Source organism: Apteryx mantelli, chromosome 25 (genome assembly GCF_036417845.1).
Source record: "Apteryx mantelli isolate bAptMan1 chromosome 25, bAptMan1.hap1, whole genome shotgun sequence".
NCBI lineage: Eukaryota > Metazoa > Chordata > Aves > Apterygiformes > Apterygidae > Apteryx > Apteryx mantelli.
Genome location: NC_090002.1, coordinates 5489819 through 5510611, shown reverse-complemented (window position 1 = coordinate 5510611; position 20793 = coordinate 5489819). Strand labels below are relative to the sequence as shown.

The 20793-nt window shown below is 56.3% G+C and overlaps 1 protein-coding gene across 2 annotated transcripts; it reads right to left on the bottom strand.

Annotated features, from left to right (window-relative positions):
* Positions 1-6163: 6163 nt before the first annotated feature.
* Positions 6164-16921, bottom strand: DENND2D (DENN domain containing 2D). Of its 2 annotated transcripts, none has more exons than XM_067310808.1 (12): positions 16862-16921; positions 12902-13092; positions 12141-12253; positions 11962-12031; positions 10908-10985; positions 10673-10813; positions 8565-8713; positions 8197-8374; positions 7877-7918; positions 7426-7516; positions 6742-6981; positions 6164-6232 (listed from the first exon to the last, which is right to left on the bottom strand). In XM_067310808.1, exons 1-12 carry the CDS (start codon positions 16914-16916, stop codon positions 6171-6173), a joined length of 1410 nt encoding a protein of 469 aa, XP_067166909.1. In that variant the 5' UTR covers positions 16917-16921; the 3' UTR covers positions 6164-6170. The 2 variants fall into 2 exon arrangements, with proteins under 2 accessions (XP_067166909.1, XP_067166910.1); XM_067310809.1 differs by having other exon boundaries at positions 10673-10750.
* Positions 16922-20793: the final 3872 nt, after the last annotated feature.

Below are 20793 nucleotides of genomic sequence, written 5' to 3'. Positions count from 1 at the left end.
CTTATTTCTCAATTTTCTTCAGTGGAAAGACTTTAAAAAAAATTTTACTGTTTACTTTTTTATGTATAAAACTTAAGCAAAATTTCCTTTCTGCTCTTAATAAATAAGACTTCTGAGAGCAACAGTTGTCTTTATGTGTCTGCTGCTCTGTCCTGCTGGGTGAAGTACTTAGACTTATGAAGAGCAATCCTGCCCGCTGTTTAGAAAGCAATTTTCTAATGCTTTACTTGCGTATAGTGCTGTTATCCCAGGGTTTCTAAGAGCTTTCTCTACTACATAGCACAGTAAGTTTTTATGCCATTTTAAATGTGGTGGACTGAGTCAAGGTGGCTAAGTTAAACTTAATAGAGGGTTTAACAAGTGAAGTGCTGCAGCATGTGCCACAGGCCCTGGCATTCAGAGGGACATTTCAAACCCTGAATAAAGTGCCTGGGCTTGCTGTGCAGAGCACAGGGAGCGCTTCCAGAGCATGTTCTGCTGTGGCCATCAGGCAGCTGCTCGGGGACAGTCGGCGGGAAACGCTATGAACCCGGTGGCATCTCGGGATGGTAGGAAGATGCTTCTGTCTGCGGCTCTGCGTTCCCAACAACAGTCCTGAAGACACTTGTTTATGTCTCTCCTTTCAAGGAACTGAGCACAACTCACTTCTATTAAAGTATAACAACAATAAATCAAAACACCACTTGGCCACGGGAAGTGGTGACATGTATTTCCTGTAATACCCTAGCGATTAGAAAACATGCTCAGGAAGTGGGAGAGAAAATGCAGTTCCTTCCTTAACCTAGAGAGCTTTTAAACCCCTCTTTCCCTTTCCCCAGGAGAGTACCCGGTGCTAGGATTATCATGGACAGAGAGAGGAGTTTTCCAGGAGCTGTGTCCTTGGAGAGAGCACAGGAGTGCTAGCACAGGGCTAGAGAGAGAACACAAAAGGAGCGTGGCTTTAGCTGCTGAAATGTTTCCCTCTGAGGGGGAAGAACTGGGTCTGGTCCCCATTAGAGGTGTTGCAGGAAGCAGAATGAAGATACTGACTTCCCCAGCTGAGCCTTTAGTGCCTGGATGTGTTTGGTCTTACAGTTTCTCTGGCCCAAGGAGTCTTGGGTTTTTTCCTGAAGAGTGATGCTGTTTCAACAGAAGCAAGTTGGAGATCTGCTCTTATCACCCTTCAGGGCACACTTGGAAAATGGGGCACTAGGGAAGGGGGAAACTTCTGCAGGATGAGGAGGAAATCTCATGAAGGCCTCTCCGCTTCATGGCGGAGCCCTTGAGCTCCTGACCATTTACAAGCCTGCGAGCAGCTATTTTAGGGCGAGGGCTCTTTTGGGGACCTGATGGGTATGTATTGGGGGTGCCCAAAGCCTTTGGGAGAGTTTGGTTTCTGTACCGTGACTGTGACTGTTCTGAGCATACCTGGGGCACAGCTCTTAAGTGTCCCAGAAATGTTAAAGTCCAAGTGCCTCTATAATGTGAGCACCTCCAGCACAAGGTGGCAGGTGACTCTTCCATATCACAGTTTTCTATATAAGTGGAATTTAGATAACTGCCATATTTAGTCTTGAACAGCTGTATTCAGCTGGGTGAAGGGTTGATTTGGATAGTCCAGCCTCTCTTGCTGCCCTTCAAGGGGTGAGCAAGGCAAAGTGCAAGACTGGAATAATTTTAAGGCTCTCAGGACTTGCCTTCTTTCATGATCCATTTGTTTCTTTTCAGCAGCACAAAGGGGTTGCAAATCCAGGAGCTCGAAGTCCGTCCCTAGAGTATAAATGGTTGTCCAAGATGCAGGCAAGGAGAACCATGCTCTCAGTCTTCAGGGTTTTAAGATTAAGCTGCTCCAAATAATTTATCACTGATACTTGAGACTGTGGTATGGTGAAGAATTAAAATTGTCAAAGGGTTGTTTAGGACCAAACTTTCTCAGGAAACATGTCTAAACTAAAGCCTATTGATGTTCCCAAAATGCAACATGATAACACCTTTTCTTGAGCTTTTTACTGCCTGGAAGTTTGACTGCCCGTGGTATTCAGCCAGCCAGGAACCATTTCCTATTTCTGTCCTGATTCAAGTTTCAGTGTTATCAGGGGATAGTCCCCTGTTCTGAAATGTTGCTGCTTGTAATCCAAGCCATGTAAAGTGTTACTATGGATATAGGTATTGTATAAATGCCTGTAATAAAATAATGGAATAAATGAACTTTACCCCTGGCGCTTGCACGTTACACTACTATCTTGTTTGTAACTGGAGGTTATCTTAGATATGCGTGTAGACCTAAGGCTGTCCAAGGAGTTGGGAAAGGGAACAGAATTACTGAGTGAATTGTGCCGTATTTTGTATGCTCAGCCTGATCTTGTGACGAGATTCTTTTTTATTATTTATTTTTTTTACTTTCTCTTGCATTCGACAGGCGTGGTACAAGGAAAAGCTTTTGCAGCAGTGGCCTGTTGAACTTCCTGGAATACCTGAGTCTGAGTATAAACCTTCAAAAAAATGCAACCTGCTCTCCTTTGAGCAAATTTTCCCCTAAAACCACCCGGACAAGGTGAAAGTTTCCACATGGTGTTGGAGCATTGCCTCTTTTTTGAAGAACTGATAAAGGCGTTCCCTTGCTTAGGCAAGGAGCATACAGGAGAGAGACAGGCAGCAATACCTCCAAAAGGCCCTGTTTTTGTTTAATCTGAGTGTCTCAAACTTTATTTCATACAACTATTTTTCTCTTCATGCCTTCCTACCCTGCTTGCACCAGGTATGTCCAAGTGCTGCTATGCCACACGTTCGAGTTTGGAATGGAGTTGCAGAGAAGTTTAATCACTTCCAGAGAGCAGGAGATGAAGACTGCAGCAATTTTCAGAAGTTATAGCCAGGTGGAGAAATGATTTGAGGTAGGAGCTACGTCTGTTATTGCAACTGGAGCAATCTGAAAGCACTTAGCAATAATGACTGCATTGACCCTGGTAGGTTAAATATGCCCAGGACTATTTGCTGGCACTGAGGCCAGCTGGCACAGGCCGTAACGTGAAACTTATCTCCCAAACAGGGCAGCTGCATAGCAGGGACCAAACTGCGAATCAGAAATGATTCCTGAGCTGACTCCCAAACTGCGCCTGGGAATTGTTTATGTGAGTGTTAGTTGGCTAATACTATGCTGGGAAGTATGTTAACGATTTAGCAGAATACATGAGCACTTTCCAGTTCCGGGAAACATTCCCTGGCGCTGTTTTATTTACTATTCCAGACTTAGATCAAGTGTTAGACAGATCCTGAGCAGGGGGAATTGGAAGAAGGGCTTAAAAATATGCTATGAGATTTGTTAGTACACTAAAATGTGACCTGAACCCAGCTGGATGTGTCCCTGCTGCTAACAAACAGCAACCGACTGTAACAGCAAACACAACATGCTCAGCTACAAGCAGCTGGTTTAAGAGAAGCAGACTGAGCTCAAAGAAGAAATAAATAGGGTAGTTTTTCTTCAGCATCTGCCCTGACTTTCAGTACGGTGTCCTCTTTCTTCGCCGATCTGAATCGATCGCTGGGCTGTGCGTGCTGCTTGCAATATCCAGCCTGTTTGCCCTCTGTGCAGGAAACGGAGGGCGTTAAGAGCTCTTGCCGGATGGCACCAGCCAGATGAGTAAGCAAATGTGGCAATATCAGGGTGCTTTCCAATGTCAGGCCAACCCAACTCATGGAGCCCTTAAAAATTGCTGCTCCAGAGCAACATCAGTCACACAGGGCTTAGGAAACAAGGACAGAGCCCTCACAAAGAGTAAAAATGTACCGAAGAGGAAAAGACATCGTAGGGGTTGGGGGGTCCTGGGGCAGATTTGGGGCCTGGGCTTGTTTTATTTTTCCACCCAGCATCCTGAGGCACTTGCAGCTGTGAAGCTGCTGCTGGGTGGGGGAAAAAAGTCGTGCCAGAAAGCCCCCTTGCTGCTCCCCTCGCTGTGTACGTGTCCCTGCTGTCCCCATTCGTCTTCCCTTAGCCGACTGAGAAACTGAGCTAGGAACTGATACGCTTCACAGATCTCTGGGAACGGGTCTGGTTGCCTTTCTTGATTACAATGGTAAAAGGAAATGTGCTTTAAGTAACGTAAGGTTGTATTTCAGCCTATTCTTTGATCGACAGTCATGCAAGTTGGTGCCAACCCTTCTACCTCACTGTAGCTAACCCTTGCTGAAATCTCTAGCACTGAACATTTGAACAATATTTTTTTTTAAACTTAATCAGTTTTTGCACATCTTCCTTGCTTTCTTCAGCAGCTAAGGAATAACCTATAAAGCTTTTCTCGTGCAAAGCTTAAGCAACCACAGATCATAAAATCCAGTCCCTTATGTGACTTCCAGTTCTTCATTACTAAGGAGCTACCTTCAAAGCCAGGACTTTTTCTTGACGAGATGTTTTGTGCTTCACAACCAAAGAGGCCATCATCTTCTCTGAAGGGCAATGAACAAGCAGGAGAAAGGGGACAAACAGCCTTTTCAGAAGGGACAATTCTTGAGGGGTGCCCTTGACTTCCTTTGCTGTTCCCTGTTGGCAGGTAAACTTTTTTTTTTTTAAATGAAAAAAGCACAGAAAAAAAACAACTAATCTTTAATTTCCTGTAAACTACCTGTAGCATTCTCTCTACACAGGAGGGGAAACTTGTGGAACCAGGGAAGATATCTACAGTGCCAAAACCCTCTATTTTTTAACAAGTAGTTCCCCTCCTCCCCCCCAACACACATGGGGTTTGTGCAAAAAATAAACAATTTTCTTTCACCGTGGCTAGAAAGTTTCATTTTTGTTCACAGTTTCTACACTCTGCGCAGCTCTTTTTTTTTTCCATCACCCCCGTGCATGACTGCACATACACAGTTACTTTTAAAGTAAATACCCTCACATCTGTCTTGTTTTCATTAATCAGATGCTCAACAGCTCTGAAATCGAAAGCTGTCTGGCAACCAGCCTGCTAATTTTTTTGCACAAAAATCTCTCACTGTGACGCTCGATGGCAACTCAACGCTATGGCAAAGCCTGTAGCAACCCCTGCTTTTGATAAACATCCAAACGCGAGCGCGCGTCCAGCAGGGACCGAGCAACTTGGTGGGTCGGTGATGCAATCCAAGCTAGGAGGATGAAGCTACGTCTTCCATCCCGGCCCTTGCTGGGGAGAAGCATCTGGCCCCAGCTTGGCCGGGAAGAACCAGGCAGGTCTGCAGCCAGCTTTCCGTGCTGCAATATTCGTTGCCCAGATGAACGCATTAGGAAAGGGAGCGGACCATAATCTTTAAATCCACTGCAGGCATCGCCTTTCTGAGATGAACTGTCAGGTTTTAAGGGCAGTTGGCACCGAAGCCAGGAAAAAGCAGAATGTCAACATGGTTTGCTGTTGAATTTTAACAAATACTTCCTCCCTACCCAGGGCTGCTGCTCTGCCGTTTCCCTCCGCTACCAAACGCAGCCCTGTGGCCTTCACAGTTTGATTACAGCACAAATAAATAAACCTGCTGGAGGAGAATATTTTCGTTTCTTCAAAGAGCTAAACTGGGAGAGCGTTGCTCACAGTGGTAACAGCGAAGCAGGCAGCTGCCGCAGAGGAAACGGCGCTAAAATCCACTGAGACTTTCGAGTTCCTGCTGCTACGGAGCATATCTTGATAGAAAATAAAGTGAAACAAGTGTTAATAATAGAAACCTTGGAAACGCATGTGATGGGCCGTAACTTATTTGCAAAATCTAGCTTTGTTTTAATCAGAAGTAATTTCCTACTCCTTTTTTTCTTTTTTTCTTTAACATTTACTCTCCAAGCCTTGACCTGTGGCCAGCAGGCACCTGCTCCCTGACTCCCCTCCGTGTCCGCGTGAGGTCCCGATGGCTCCGTGCGGGGCCGGACACCGCGAGAGCTGCGGTTTGTCCCTGTTGCTAGCAAGATTGGAAAAGAAATCACAGCCTGCTCGCTAGCTCTGTGCAAAAGAGTTTTCCAGTGCAATTGGGCCCTGAGGGAAAATAAAAAAAAAAAGAAAGGGTAGAAACTGGTGTCCGGGGCCGCCCGCACGGCTCACAGGACGCGGGCGGACGGGCAGGCACCAGCGGATGGATCCGACGGAGTCCGGTGCGCTCTGCCCACCGACGGGACGTGGGCCGGGTCTGCTGGCGGAGACCTGCTTGGCCCCAGCCCTGCTCCTCGCTTCCCGGGCCAGGCTTCAGGAGTCCCTTCGGTGCTTTTTTTGCTCGTGGTATTCTGCTATTTTCTGCTGGAAATACGCTGCAAGAAAAGGGCGTTGGGTGAATGTGGGCCCTGGGGCCATTCGTTCCTGGTCAACTTTTGCGTTTCTGTGCACCCAGCAAGGGAGCGAGAAAGTGGGATGAGGATCTGAGGATGCAAATACCCACAGAACTGCCGTAGGCTGAGACTACACCAGAAAGCTGGGATCGTGCCAGTCCTCTCTCCTAACCCCAGGCAGATCCTGGTCTGTGCCTGCCCTATGAAGTCTGCCCCCAAAAAGGGCAGAGAAGGCAGCAGCCAAGCTTGTGCCTGTCCTTGAGCACCCAGGCAGGTCGCAGAGAGGGACCCACCGTGGGCACCGGGCTGGCAGGAGGCTCCGCTCTGCCCGGTGCCCCCTAAACCCCCGGGAAGGAGGAAGGACCCACGGAGCCAGCACAGACCCACGCCACAGCCGGGGGCAGAGATGCATCAGCACCCGCTGCCCTGAGCATCCTCCGGGGCTGAGGAGCTGCAGTTTCAGGATGGGAAAGAGAGACGGAGCCATTTACCTTCCTGGGGGATCCTGCTCTTCTCCGCTTCCTCAATAAATAGGGAAAACATGTTGGTCTTGACAAACTTCTTCACAAACTTGCGGTTGGTCTTGGAGGCGATGGCTTTGCAGAACGCCCGCTCCTGGAAGGTGCCCTGGCCGCTCTTGCCCCACTTGATGTGCGAGGCGTAGTGGCCGACCACCCGGACGAAGAACTGCACGAAGGCCTCAGAGACGAGCGCGTTCACTTGCTCAGATGCTGGAAGAAGACACAGAGCATGAGAGATGGTGGTGGGACCACTAAACACCAGAAGGATGGACTGGGTTCACCCTGGCTGGTTCGCGGTCTGTGTTTGTATTCCCAGAAAGGGTTATTTGCTTAAAATCTCCATCTGCCAGTGAACGAAGACCAACCCGTAGCTAATTTTGCCCAGAGAGCACGGGCTGCGTTTGCTTTTCAGGGCGGCAACATCTTTGCATCTTTTGCATTGGCACAAACTGAGTTTTTTGGCAAAATTGGTTGCTCCTGCTCACCCGTTTCTCAGAGCAGGAAAAAGGCCAAGGGATTTCCTACTGGGGCTGCATTTTGTTACAAATTAGGGCAAAACCAGGCGTGTTTAGGAAAGCCGCTTTGCTGAATGCTCCAGCCGTTGGCGGAGGGCAGCTCGCGCGCGCCAGGCCGGCTATCGAGCCATCGCCTTACTCTGCACGTTGTTGTTGTTGTTGTGCCGGTTCAGGGATGTCAGCACCTCGTTCTGCAGCTTGGCAGGCAGGATCTCCTCCTCGTCGCCCACCTGCAAGGCAACAGACCGCTGAAGCACCCAGCCCCACCGGGCGCCGCGGGAACCTGGCTGCGTGCGCTCATTAGCGGGGCTTTCCGTGGCACCCGTTAATTATTGTGGCTGTGGTGGCAACACCGGGAATGGGCTGCCCAGGTTCCCACGGGTCGCGTGTCCCGCGTGGACGCTGCTGCCTGATTTTCTCAGCGGAGAAATCCCTTTGCGGGAAATTCCCCCTGGATGGCTGACACCAAGATGTGACACCATGATGCCATGGTGTGAAAGCCACCGTGCAAGGGGAAAGGATGGGGAAAGGGGCCCTTCCTAGGGACACCCAGGCCAGGCAAACCCACGCGTTGCCCAGCGGGGACCTACCGCCTGGATGATCTTCCCTTCGCACAGGTCAACCATCAGAGCCTAAAAGAAACCAGAGAGCAGCTGGCTTTAGCCCTCCCAAGGCTAAAGTGTCCAGGCTGCAGGTCCTGCCTGATGCAAGGGCACCCGGCAGCACCCAGCAGGACGGAGGTGCTGCCCCAGGTGCCGACAGAGGGGACATGCAAGGAACCTCAACCTCCGTCCTCCCTGGCTGGGAAAAGGGCCCGGCCAGAGCTTTCAACCCTGGAACGAGCGGAAATCCAGGGTGATGGATTCACTGGTGGCTCCTTCCAGACGCCTTCCCCACCATGATGCAATACCTCTTCCATCGGCTGATCCAGGACCCGCTCCAGGTGACGCCTCTGGATGCCCACCATGAAGGGCGTGGGGCAGCAGACGGTGTCGAGCAAGCACTCGGGCACCACGGGGATGTAGGTGTGAGCCCACGTGAAGGGGTAGAGGAGAGCGGCCACCGCGTGGATGCACTGCAACAGGACGCTGCGGGACAAAGAGGTGTCATGGGGAAGCCCAGCGCCTTCGCTCTGGTCGCGCCGGCGTTGCATGAGGAAGGGGGGGATTTCACGGCTCCGAGGAGGAGCATCCCCCCTGTGCATCCCGTGCTTCATCAAGAAGTTTTTTTTTTCCCTTATTTTTTTTTCTTTCCTCCCCTAAACATGTCGGGACTCACCTGAGCTCCTCTGCCAGGAAAATGAGCCGCCGCTCCAGGACGGCAGAGGCGAAGATGTGCAGGATGAGGTGGGGGCTGAGCCGCTGCAGCAGCGCCTGGAACTCCACGTGCTCCAGGTGGGCATCCACAGGCCGCGTGAGCTCGATGAGCTGGGGAGGGAGAGCGGGACCCCTCACGCACCCGGCTGCCGGCCCTCCCCGGCACGGGATGAGGCCCCGCGGCGGTGGCCTTTGAGGAACCGCTCTGCAACATTGCCATTAATGACCGCGAGGGCCCCCGACGCTGCCCAAATCTGCCCCGAGAGTCTGCAGCATCCTTAGTAAGTCCCTCCTGCAAGGGATAACCTGGTCTTGTCCTGCCTGGAGATTCCCCCGGAAAAAGGGATGCGCAAAGCTGAGGATGCAGGGGAAGCTAGCAGGGATCTGTGCTGTGGGGTTTAGCGAGTGGATTTTTAACCAAAACGCCTCTTTTCTCCTGAGTCACTGCTAAGAGACCAGCAGGGACATGCCAGGATCCGAGCGGCTGGCAGCTCGCCTGAAAGCAACAGCAAAGAACGTCCCCCGGGAAAGGGGAGGAGGGATTAGGGCAAGATTTCTGCCAGAAAAGCTGTACAAGCTCCCTCCAAAGGCTCTCGCCACGTTGCTAGCAAGGACGTCCCAAAGGCCAGTTCTCTAACGGGTGTTTGCAGGTGGCCCCGGCCAGCAGGCTGCTAAGTCCAGCCCGAGCCTCTCCCTGCTGCTGCTCCGAGACGGCGGCCAGCGAAGGGTTAACAGGACTGCCCAGCTCCTCGCACAGCCCTGGCCCCTCTCCCAAACTTCTCCTGGGTGGGAATTTCCCCTCCTCCACATGGGTGGGAATTTCCCCTCCTCCACGCACCGCCGCAACGCCCTTGCAGCGAAGCGGCACCGTCCCAGCCACCAGCACGGAGCTCGGCTGGGACCTTTCCAGCCCCGATCCTGCAGGATGCCTTGTTCCCGGTACCCAGCGCTTGCGTTCCCCCTAGTTTCCCATTTATCTCCCGCGCCTTGCTCCTGCCCAGCACCCCGAGGTGCAGCTCTTTCGAAGAACTGCCCCGCGCACCCTCCTTCTCCCTCGCCCCCAGGCGCGCTCCCGGCAGCCTGGCCCACTGCCAGAGCGTTGAGCAAGGGGCAAAGCCCTTGCACAAGCCTTCCTGGATGAAGAAATCGCCTGCACTTTGATAGCCAGCTGGCAAAACACGCTCAGCGGCAGGGTCCACGCTCGTGGACGCATCCCCGCGCTCAGCGTTGAGCCTCATCTACCCACGCGTGGGCCTGGTGCCAGGGCAGATCCCCCCACCCTGCTCTTTCCCACCCTGGCTTCATCGCTAGAGAAAGGAAAAGAAAGGAAAAGCAAAAGGAAAGCTTCTGCCTGTGCCTGCCTGGCGCAGCACCTGGCTGGGAGGGCCATGCGTGGGCGCGATGAGCCCTACGGGCACCGTGCCCTCATCAGAGCTGCTCTTCCCAGCAGCGTGGTGGGTAAGGGCCAGGCTTGCTAGACGCTTGCACGGTGGCAATTGCAAGCCCTCGGTGCTAAGCTGGAGCGGGGCGGGTGCCGAGGCTGCGCTGAGCATCGAGGTAGGAAGAGGAAGCTGCTGCAGAGGCGAGAGCTGCTCCGGACCCGGCAGGAGGGGGTAAAAGTCGTGCTGGGGTTGCTCATGGTGGAGCATGCAACGTTCTCCTCCACTCTGGAGAAAGGTCTTGGGACCTTCTGGGGCAAAACACAAGTGCTCGAGGTGCCATTTCAGAAACCCAGATGTGGGAAATGCACCTCTGGCTCCAGCTCGAGGCCAATGCAGCAGCCATCCTGGGGCGGCATCACGTGTCCCTTCCTGATCTGGCTGGGAGCACTGCTGGGTCCCATCCTCATCCTCACTGCTTGCCACCCTCTTCCTGTCCCAGACGGGAGGTAGCACCTGTGTCCCCCAGGCCAAAAGGCTCCGGGCAGCCCAACCCACCACCCACAGCTCCGGCAAGCACCCGAGGGTGCTGCGGACACCGAGGGTGCTCCCGGAGATGGCCCTGGCTCCCCTTGTCGGAGCAGCCCAGGAGCTGCCGTGGAGCATCGAGCCCCCCAACCCCCCCACCAACCTCCGTGCCCGACTCGGGGATGAAGCTTTTAATGGTGACGGTTTTCCCTGGAGCCGGGAAGGGCGATTCCCGCAGACCCTGCATGAAGGGGTAAATGACTGCCATGGAGATCTGGCGCCTCTTCTCCACCTCGTCCAAGATCTGGTGGAGGCAAAAAGGGGCCGTCAAACCCCAGCAGGCAGCGGGCACGGCTCCTGGGCCACCACCATGATGGACGGAGCCGCCGTGTCCCTACCTTGGAGAAGAGCCCGAAGCATCCCAGGCAACTGATGATGCAGAAGACCTCAGGGAGGCGAGTGCCGCGGCCGGCCGGCTGGAAGAGAAAAGAAGGGAAAAAGGGTTTTAGCATCTCCACAGCACATGTGCCAGCCCCACTGCACCAGGTGAAGGGAAGTGGTTCTCAGTTCCCAGCCATGGAGGCAGCCCCAGGTGCCCCGGCTCCAGCGCGTCCCTGAGGCCGCTGGAAGCAGCTCGGAAAGGAGCTGGCTTGCCCACAATAGGTGTTTCAACACGAAACTCAAAATGCAAACAAAGCACCAGTTTTGGGCCCCGTCTCCAGTTCCTTCGCGCGGGCATGACCGGTGCGGCAGCTGGAAAGGCGTTTCTGCTGGCGCCCGGGGCAAACCTGCCGCACAGGCTGCTGGTGGATCCTGCCTGCAGTCTCGGGGAATTTACGGGAAAGCGCCGCGTGCCAGGAAGGAACCGGGGACCACAGTAAGCCCTGCTTCACAGGGGCACGGACGGCTCTGACATTTCGACAGGGAAGAAAACACCAATCACCTGCCAGGGGATTTTCAGAGCTGGGGCTCAGGCCAAGGACGCAGACGGTGCCATAAAAGCAGAGGGTGCCCAGGTCCCAGGTAAAGCAATTTAGATGTCAAAGTTATTAGTCATTTTGGTGCAAAGCCCTTTGGCACATTCCCGAACTTTTCTCCCCCAGACACGTGTCCTCCAAGACCTCCTGCACTGCTCGCCACCATCTCCTGGGCTTATCCTACCTCCTACTGAAACGGGGACCAGCGGGACGAGTTCCCAGTCTGTTGTTTTCCTTTCCAACTGGATTATCCTGGGCTCCTTTCCCCAGCCTTCCTCCTGCTCCTCCTTACACTGCCTTGGCCCCACGCTGCTGATTTGGGGCATTTGGGCCAGCCCTGGACTACGCAAACACCGCAAACGTTGCTTTCCTCCATCCAGCATCAGGCTGGATTTGGGCATGGGAGAAGGGACCATGTCCCCACCACGGGGACAGGGCGGCGCGGGGACGGGGGCGCCAACGGCAGGACGCTCACCAGCAGCCGCCTGCAGTAGCCGATCTTCCGGCTGCCGTCCACGTTCGTCAGGACGAAAGAAAAGGTTTCGCTGCAAGGGGAGAAGGGGTCTGGTTTCAGGGCGCTGCCGGGGGAAAGGGGTCCCCAGGGGCGGCCGTCTCTCCTGGAAAACCCCGAGCCCCCGGCAGCGGGGCAGGTACCTGGCGAACTCGGTGACGGGGGCCCAGTTGTTCCCGTCGGGGAAGCAGAAGAGGGGGATGGCTTGCAAGAGACGTTCCTCCTCCTCCTTCTGGCCCTTGAGCAAGTTCTCGCGCTGGAACAAAGCGACGCCCTGGGTCAGGGTGGCAGAGGGTGCTCGCGGCGTCCCCTGCACCCCGGGGCACGTCTGGTGGCCCAAAGCCACCCCCGGCTCAGGAGGAAGCAGAGGGCATCTGCACAGCCCTGGGCGAGCACCTCCAAAAGTCCCAGTTCCTGGTGTTTTTACCCCATGGATAATGGGGCAAAGCAGAGGCACCCAGGGCTCCTGCCATGGACCTCTCTGCAAGCCGGGGCTCTGCCACACGTGCTGCCACTCTGAGATGTGATTTTGCTGCCAGAGTTCCCAGGACCGGGAATGGGGTCTCCCTTTGGGGAAACATGAGACTGGGGAGCACCAAGGGGCTTTTTCTCTCGGGGTTCGTGGCCCTGGGCTGGGGCAGCAGGGAGGAACCATCAGAGCAACCTCAGCCCGTGGCAGGCAAAGCCCTGAGGTTTGGATGTGCAGCTCCAGGGCGCAGGGGTATTTCCCCTTCTCCCCGGCTCTAGGGATGGGGAAGAAGCAACCTCCCCGTTTCCTCAAGCTCAGAAGACCCATCTCCTGGTCTCCTGCAAGCTGAAAAAGCCTCATGGCTCCTGCAAAAGTCCCTGCGGCTTGCGGCTAACTTCTTACACCTCCCACGCCTGGAAACGTGGGGCTAGATACCTTTGGGAACTGGTACGATATCTTGGGTTCGTAACGGCCGTCCGACATCTTCTTTAGCGACACCACCACCAGGTACTCGAAGAAGAACTGGCCGGCTGAATAGAGGACAGAGCTGCGGTCTCCGGCCTTCGCCTGGGTCCCCTGCGAGGGTTTTTTTTCTGCAGCCGGGGGCTCCTCTTTTGCTTCTGTAGCTGAAAGAAAAGAAAAGAAAAGAAAAGGGTGCCTGAGAAAGCTTTTGTGGGTCTGTCGGATGAAATCGAAGAGCCCCGTTGCCTGGGTGGCACCGGACACCTCTGAGCCCTCCTTCACCCCGACCCAAGTGAGGGCACAGAGCGAAGCCGGAACGCGGGATCCCAGAGAGCAGAAGGTCTCTGGAGAAGACACCTGAGGCAAAGGTGTGGGAATGGCTTTAGAGCTGTTAAATCCATTTCCTTCAGTCAAAAACCCAGGAAACAAACAGTCCAGGTCTTGTTCGAACGCCTCCAGAGGCTCCAGTGAAATGAATCCAAACCTCTCCCTGCCAGATGCCCTCAGTCCTGGGAACTCTGCTGCTTGCAAATGAGGGACTTGAGAGTTTTCCTTAAGCCACAGTTCCCAAAGCGATGCGATTCCCCGAGATTACATCGTATTTCTTGTTCTGCTGGTCGGGGAGAACAGCTGGGAAGCCTCAGCTGCCACAACCCGAAAAGCTAGAAACCAGAATGCAAAGAGCTCCCATCGGACATCTCGGAGGGTCCCATGATGACCGCGGCTGGGCAGCGCGATGCGAGGGCTGGGAAGGATATGAGTTAAATCGCCAGCGCGCGACCCGCGGCTGGGCAGCCAGGCCTCGCCGCAGCACTTCTCTCTCCCGGCAGCTGCCTGCGACTTTCTAAATCTCCAGTTCCCAGCACTGAGTACGTCCCAGGCTCGGTCTCTGCTCTGGTTACGGCCAGGAGTTGGAACGGGAATGCTTGAGCTGTTTCTAGGAATAACCAGCAGGGAAATAAACTGTGGCTGGGTTAAACATCCATCTCTTGCAATTTGTCCTGGCATCCTGGAGTTTGACCCTGGCCTCTTCTGGCTGTGCCGTGGCTCGGCCGCAGCGGGCTGCCTGTTTGGGCTCAGTGATGCTCGGCTCATCCCTCTCCCTTCCCAGTGCAACATTCTCCTCCGAAAGCTGCGCTGGCATCCTCTAACTATATGGGCTACATGGGCGATGGACACCCCCCCCTCGCATTTCCAGCTCTCTAGCCAACCCCTCTAGTCTGGAAACACGTTCCCACCCTTCGCTCCGGGTTATCGGGTGCCAATAGGGGCAGGAAAGGTCCACGTGAGCCCGGCTGGAGGAGCCACGGCGTCCATCCCGCCAGGCACCCTGCCAGCCAGGAGGTCCCTTTCCAAGGAACAGAAACACATTTCCCAGTCCAGGGCAGCACACGAAGCCGCCCACGGCACAGCTTCGCCCCGAGGCCGTGCCACCTCCGCAGTCAAAGTCGTTCCTCTTGGCAAGGCAAAACTCATCCTGATGAGCTGCCTCCTCTGCCCCGCCATGCAGCAGTGAGAAGCACATGGGAGAAAGTCCAGAAGCACCTTGAGGAGGAGACAGGGATGTAGATGCCTTCCCGGTTTGTCCTCGGCATGCAAACACCCGGGCGACAGCAGAGCAAGATGCTCCAACTTAGCGCTCGGCATTTGCCTTGCTTCATCCAGCTGCCAGGGTAAAGTGAAAGTCCAGCTAGATCCCATCTACCCCATCCCTCACGTGCCCAGCATGGGATTTTTAGCAGCAGGAATACAAGACCCACTGCCAAGCGATAGCTGGGTTTGAATCCTATCAACTGGATTTTCAAAAATCCACATGACCCCCCGACTCCGTGGAGGGTTGTCACGCTGGGCTGCAGGTCTGCCCTTGCAGGTGGATCTGTGCTGCCACCCGAAGCACGGATCAGTGCAGCAAGCCTTGCCAGGACTGATACCTGGCAGGCCTCCTCCTCCAAGCCACGAGCTAGCACAGGTCTGTTTGCAAAGCCTTCGCGGGCATATCCTAATTCCTTACAAGAGTATACCACATCCCTGGGCTGGAAGATGGGCTCTGGGGACATATGGGGCCATGCAATGTCCTGCAGTGTTGGACTGGTTTAATATAGCATCAGTACTCAGAGCTCCCAGTGACCGGCAGGGTTACCAGTCCCTCACGTGGCCGGTGATGCCCAGGGACATGGGCCATGTGCACCTGCGTGGTGAGACCATGCGAGCTGCTCTACCGACTGTTGTGCCTTAGCCCAAGTGGGGAAGACTTGAGGATCACCCCCACAGTCCCCCCCGGTGGAGGCAGCATCTCCTGGACATGGTCCTCCTGCACCAGACCACAGCACTGAGACTGCTGTGATCCTGCCCTCATCCCTGCAACAAGGGGAACGTCCTCGGCTGACCCGGCCCGCGGGGGTGGGGACGTGGGTCCTGGGAGCGGGAAGACAAGAGGCTGCAGCTGCGCGGTGGATTTTCACCTCTCCCTCCCACCGCAGGTGGCACGGCGAGAGCAAAGGCTGCCGTGCCCGCACGCGCCCCAGGATCGCCCGCAAAGTTTCGCGGCACAAACAGCGCCTGCCTGCACCCCATCGGCTTCCCAGCTGAGAGGGGGGAGTTTCTTTGAGAGCCGAGGGCAGCGCTGGGACCTGCTTCGTGGCGTGGCAGAACCTGTTTGCTTCTGCCTGAAGAGCTCCCAGGCTGTCACGCGGCGTCGACATCTCCCAACCCCGTGTGGCGATTTGCATAGGGCCGCTGCAGCCGGCTCTGCTGCAGCGGGCGGGAGCTTTGCTCCGCGTCCCGGGCGCCCCGTGCAGGCACCCGCCTGCCCCCAGCAGAGAGGAAACGGCTTTGGCTTCGGCGAACCGTTTCTGCCGAGCTCGAAAACCGGGTGAGATATTGCACCCGCCTCGGGGTGGGAGCCAGCCGGCCCAAAACAGACCCCAAGGGGGGCTCGCGGCGAACTCCAAAGAGCCACCGGCTGCTCCAGCCTACTCTGCTGTGGGTCCTGGTTTCTCCTTGTGGCTGAATCCAGATCTGGCTTGAAGCCAGGCTGGTACCCACCGCTGCCACGTGAACTACAGTCGGGCAAGCCAGAAAACCCGACTGTCGGTCCCCTACTGCCAAAATGCTCACAAATGACCCATTTCCGTCTCGGTCTCCGAAGGCTCCTGCCTGCGCCGCAGCTCTGCCCTGTGCTTGGGGGCACTGTGCCCTTCGGGATGCCCAGACCCAGCTCAGGCTGGATGTGGCGCGTCCCAGCCAGGTTCGCGGTGGCCTGCGTGGCCGCCTTGCTCGCGGGCCGTGACGCCGCCCCGGCGTGCCCTGCCTGCCAGGCTCCCGCGCGCTCAGCGGGCGATGGGCTACGTGCCGAGAGGGAGCCTGCGGGCGCTGCTGCCCCAGGGATGGGGTAAATTCCCAGGGGATGGGGTAAACTCGTTTGGGATGGGGTACGCTCCCAGGGGATGGGGTGCATCCCTAGGAGATGGGGTAACCTCCCAGGGGATGGGGTAAACCCGTTTGGGATGGGGTATGCTCCCAGGGGATGCGGTATGCTCCCGGGGTGGGGTGCCCCCCCCCAGGGGACGGGGTGCCCCCCCCCAGGGGACGGGGTGCTGCCCCGGCGCCGGAGCGGAGCAGGGCTCCGCGGGGGACCACACGCGGGTGGCAGGGCTGAGGGTGGCCGAGTCGGTGCGAGCTAGGCGGCGCGGATCGCCCCCCGCCCGGCGGCTTGCGGAGCCCGGTGCCGGTGCCGGTGCCCAGCGGTGCGGTGCCGACGTGCCCGGAGCGCGCTGCCCGGGAAAGTCCCCGCTCCGCCCGCCAGCAGCCCGCCGCTCCCGCAGCCGCGGCGCCGGGGCTGGCACCGGGCACCGGGCACCGGCACCGGCACCGGCAGCGGCGTCCCCCGGCTCCCCCGCGGTGCGCGGCGCGGCGGCCCCTCCCGGCGCTCACCTCTGCGCCCCGAGCGCCGCAGGCTCCGTCGGAAGAAGGCGCCGATGGAGGCCATGGCGGCCCCGGCGCGGCGCGGCGCGGTGCGGCGCGATCCCGGCACGGTGCGGCCCCGACGGGGAGGGCACAGCCCGACCCGGCTTCCGCCCGCCGCGCTTTCGCTTTCCCTGGGAGGAGGGACGGAACGGGACGGGACGGGACGGGACGGGGCGGAGAGGAGAGGAGGAGCGGCGGGGCCGGGCCGCACCTGGCACCGGGCTGGGGGCACGGCGGGGCCGGCACCGGGGGGCACCGGGAGCTGGGGTGCTGGGGGCGCACCTGGCTATAGGGGTCCCGGGAGCACCGGGCACGGGGGAGCCGGGAGCACCTGGGCACGGCGGTCCCGGGAGCACCGGGCACAGGAGAGCCTGGAGCACCGGGCACGGGGGTCTCGGGAGCACCGGAGAAAGCAAAGCCGGGAGCGCATCGGGGTATAGGGGTCCCGGGAGCACCTGGGCACGGGGGAGCCGGGAGCGGGGAAGCCGGGAGCACCTGGGCACGGCGGTCCCGGGAGCACCGGGCACGTGTGTCTCGGGGTCACCGGGGAAGGCAAAGCCGGGAGCGCATCTGGGTATAGGGGTCCCGGGAGCACCGGGCACAGAGGAACTGGGAGCACCTGGGCACGGGGGGTCCCGGGAGAACCGGCAACAGAGGAACCCGGAGGACCGGGTGCAGGGGAGCACGGAACACATCTGGCTATAGGGGTCCTGGGAGCACCGGGCACAGAGCAGCTGGGAACATCTGGGTACGGGGGTCCCGGGAGCACTGGAAAAGGGGTATGGGAAGCACCGGGCACGGGGGTACGAGGAAGGCACCCCCCCAGGCCCAGGGGGAGCAGGGCAAACCAGGGGACGGGGGCAGCCTGGCAGCCCCACCCTGGCACTGAGACACGGTCCCTGCTGTCCGCGGCACCCCGGTGTCAGGGACTGTGCCCAGGGCGGTAGGGCCAGGGGGTGACACTGAACTGTCCCTTCCAGGGGACGGAGGTTTGGGGGTCTCCTGCTCTGAGGCAGGTTCCCCTAAGTTGGGTCGCTCTGACAGTGACTTCCAGATCCTTCCTGGCTCTGGGACATGATGGGGGGAATTGGTGGAGCTGCCCTTTATTTATTATACTGCTGCGCTTTCATTTTCATGAATATCAGCCTCCTCACAAGCTTCCCAGGCTGGAAACGCGGCTGCAAATCTCTTCCTGGCTCCTCTCGGAAACGCCAACCCAGGCTGTGCTTCCACCCATGCTGGCGTTGCTCCATCAGGTGGAGATTTATTCCACATCAGGTGACTCGGAGGCGCCTCGGCCGACTCTTTGGCTCGTCTTGCCTGTAGGTGCCTGTTGCCCTCCTTGCTCCCTAGGGGAAGAGAGGGCGGTTCGTTATCGTTGTGAATATGCCAACCAGCCCTTTCCAGACACGTGGCAGAAACATCTATGGAGCTGCTCTGCTTTGCTGGGCCATTGCTCACTGTTTTACCTCTTCAGACCCATCAATGGGGAAAGTCTCTTGAAGACCAGTGATATCTTTAAAAATCCCTTCTTCTTGCCCAGAACCTTAATGTTTTCTCTACTGCTTTTAGGTTCTGCCAATACCATAAATAAAACACATGAAAGGCGCTTTGGGCACAGCCATGGGTTAGGAGGATTTTAAGTGTAATGAGTTGTGGGCAGTCCTTAGCCTTAGTGTCAGAGTATGGCTGTTTTCTTCGGTGGGACAGATGTGGATTAGATGCCCTATGTCAAATAGCCTCATTTTATAGTTTGTAATACCTCCCATCAGCTTCCTCTTGCGCAACTATAATACATATATTTATTGCCATTTCCGCTTAGCCGGTCTGTTTTTTTCTTTTAATTGATTTTTTTTTAATTGAAGCTTTTTTAAATTTATTTTTTAATTGAAGAGATCAGCCTCAAGCAAGCCAGCCTTGCAGCTAGAAGCGGGGTGGCCCCGCATAAGCTGCCTGCTGGGCGTCAGCCCCAGCTCAGGGCTGAATTTGCAGCCGGAAAAAATTGCCTTTGCCAACTCGCAGGGGCGGCGGATGCTTTCAAACCACATCTCCGCCCGGACGCAGGACTATGAACTGGAGCATCGCAGGTGTGCTGCTGGTGAATCATTAGGATTGCTGGGTAATTACTGGTTTGGGGGATGGCAGGATCTGTCTCATGCTGGACTCAAGCTGGTGGAAGAGCACTTGCGCTGTCCGGAGAAAAGAGCAGCTTATTTGTATGCACGGGCTGTGTTGCACAGAGGAGAAATTTCACGTTGGCACAAAGCGAAGACAAAAATTTAGGGTTTTTCCTCTCGATTTTGGAGAAAACTCCCTAAATTCCTGGAAACCGGAGCTACCTTGAGAGTGGCTCCCTTGCCCGGAAGAAATCCCCAAATTCTTTTTTTTTTTCCCATATGAACAAACCTTTTCTGCCTTCTCCCTTTAAGGCAAGTCTCTGACCGTGATCCTGCTTCGATAACGCCTCGAATCTGCTCACGCGGCTTCTGTCTGCAGAAGAAAAGAGCCGTGTTTCCAGCCACAAAACCTCCCTGCTCCCGGGGAAACACTGTCCCTTTGTGCCCATAGCACAATCGAGCTAAACCTTGCGTCGCTAGAAGAGTTTGAACTTTTGAATATTTCCACTGAAAGCTCCTTTCTGCGGGAATCCAGCCACCCACTGTGACAACAAATGGGCGCATTGTGGGATTCTCAGGGTTTCTGGCCACCGCCGATGCAAACTTTGCCGTCGTGCTGCTTTGTGACCGCTGCCAAAGTTGTTCCGCTTTGTCGAACCAAGCCCAGGAAGCTTTTTTTTTTTTTCTTTCTCTCTTTGCTTTCAGCCCCAGTGCTGATAAATAGAGGCTGGAATTTGCATTTCTGCAAACATCGTGTTTTCCCATGTATTTATACTGCAAACATCCAGCTGCTGGGAGACACCGCTGCGAGCTGGAGCTCTCGCCGTGGAGCCGGGGCCGACTGCGGCCGCCTGCCGGCGCTGAGCCCCGCGGATTCTCTGGATCGCGGCGGCTCCGCGACAGGGGACCGGGGTGTCCCCACCACCTCGACCCTGTTTGCGCTGGGGTGCAGGGGCTGCGCAGCTCCTCACCTTCCTCTTCCTCCCGGGAGAAGGCGCAGCCTGCAGCCCCTCCACTCTGCTCCGACCCCGAGGGCCTCCTTTTCCACGCCAGGGCGTTTCTCCCACTGGATGGCAGCATTAAAGCAAATAAGCCTCTCTGGGGAGGCCAGTGGGCATTTTGGAGCCCAGTTGGGTCCTGCAGTGGCTGCCCACCTTGCTGTAGAGGGGACCTTCCTCCAGGGAGACTTCTCTTTCTCGCCTGGTTGTCCTGCTCCGGGGAGCTGAGGACGTGCGGGCTCAGCTCACTTGTGCTTATACTGGTTCTGTCGCTGACATTTCGCTCTCCTCCCTGTTCGGTTCCTTGTGACGAGTCCCGGCTCCCAAAACCAAGGTGCCACGTGACATGCTCCGCCTGCCCCTCTTCCACCTGATGCCCATGGGTGCACCGGGACCTGCTGGGACAGGGAGGCTGAGGGCAAGCTGGGACGCTCCAGCCTGTGACTGTAAGTGAAGCAATCAGGAACTGGGCAAGGAGGAGAGATGCCAGCCCTCATGGGACAGCAGAATCAGGACTTCTTAGCAAGGTGCATCTCCTAACCCCAAAAGGCCCCTGCTCCAGTGGCCAGGGTGCAGATAGCTCAGTATCCAAGTCACAGACCCCAGGGATTGAAGGTTGTTCCCTAAAAAAAAATCTCTTTTAGTTTTAGGAACCGTTTCTGGCCCTGGCAGTTGCAGAGGGGAGTGCCAAGCTCCCGGGGATTAGAAAGCAAAGTAGACCCAACCGCTTTTTCTTGCGCTGAACTGGCTTTAATCTCAGGCGTTTCAATCCAGCTTTAGGATT

Excerpts from the sequence above, each read along its gene's own strand:
- DENND2D (XM_067310808.1), bottom strand. The coding sequence starts at position 16,916 with ATGGCCTCCATCGGCGCCTTCTTCCGACGGAGCCTGCGGCGCTCGGGG. Across the intron at positions 7,919-8,196 it reads TGGATCAGCCGATGGAAGAG|GCTCTGATGGTTGACCTGTG; the intron begins GTATTGCATCAT and ends GGTTTCTTTTAG. Across the intron at positions 7,517-7,876 it reads AAGGGAAGATCATCCAGGCG|GTGGGCGACGAGGAGGAGAT; the intron begins GTAGGTCCCCGC and ends GTTGCCTTGCAG.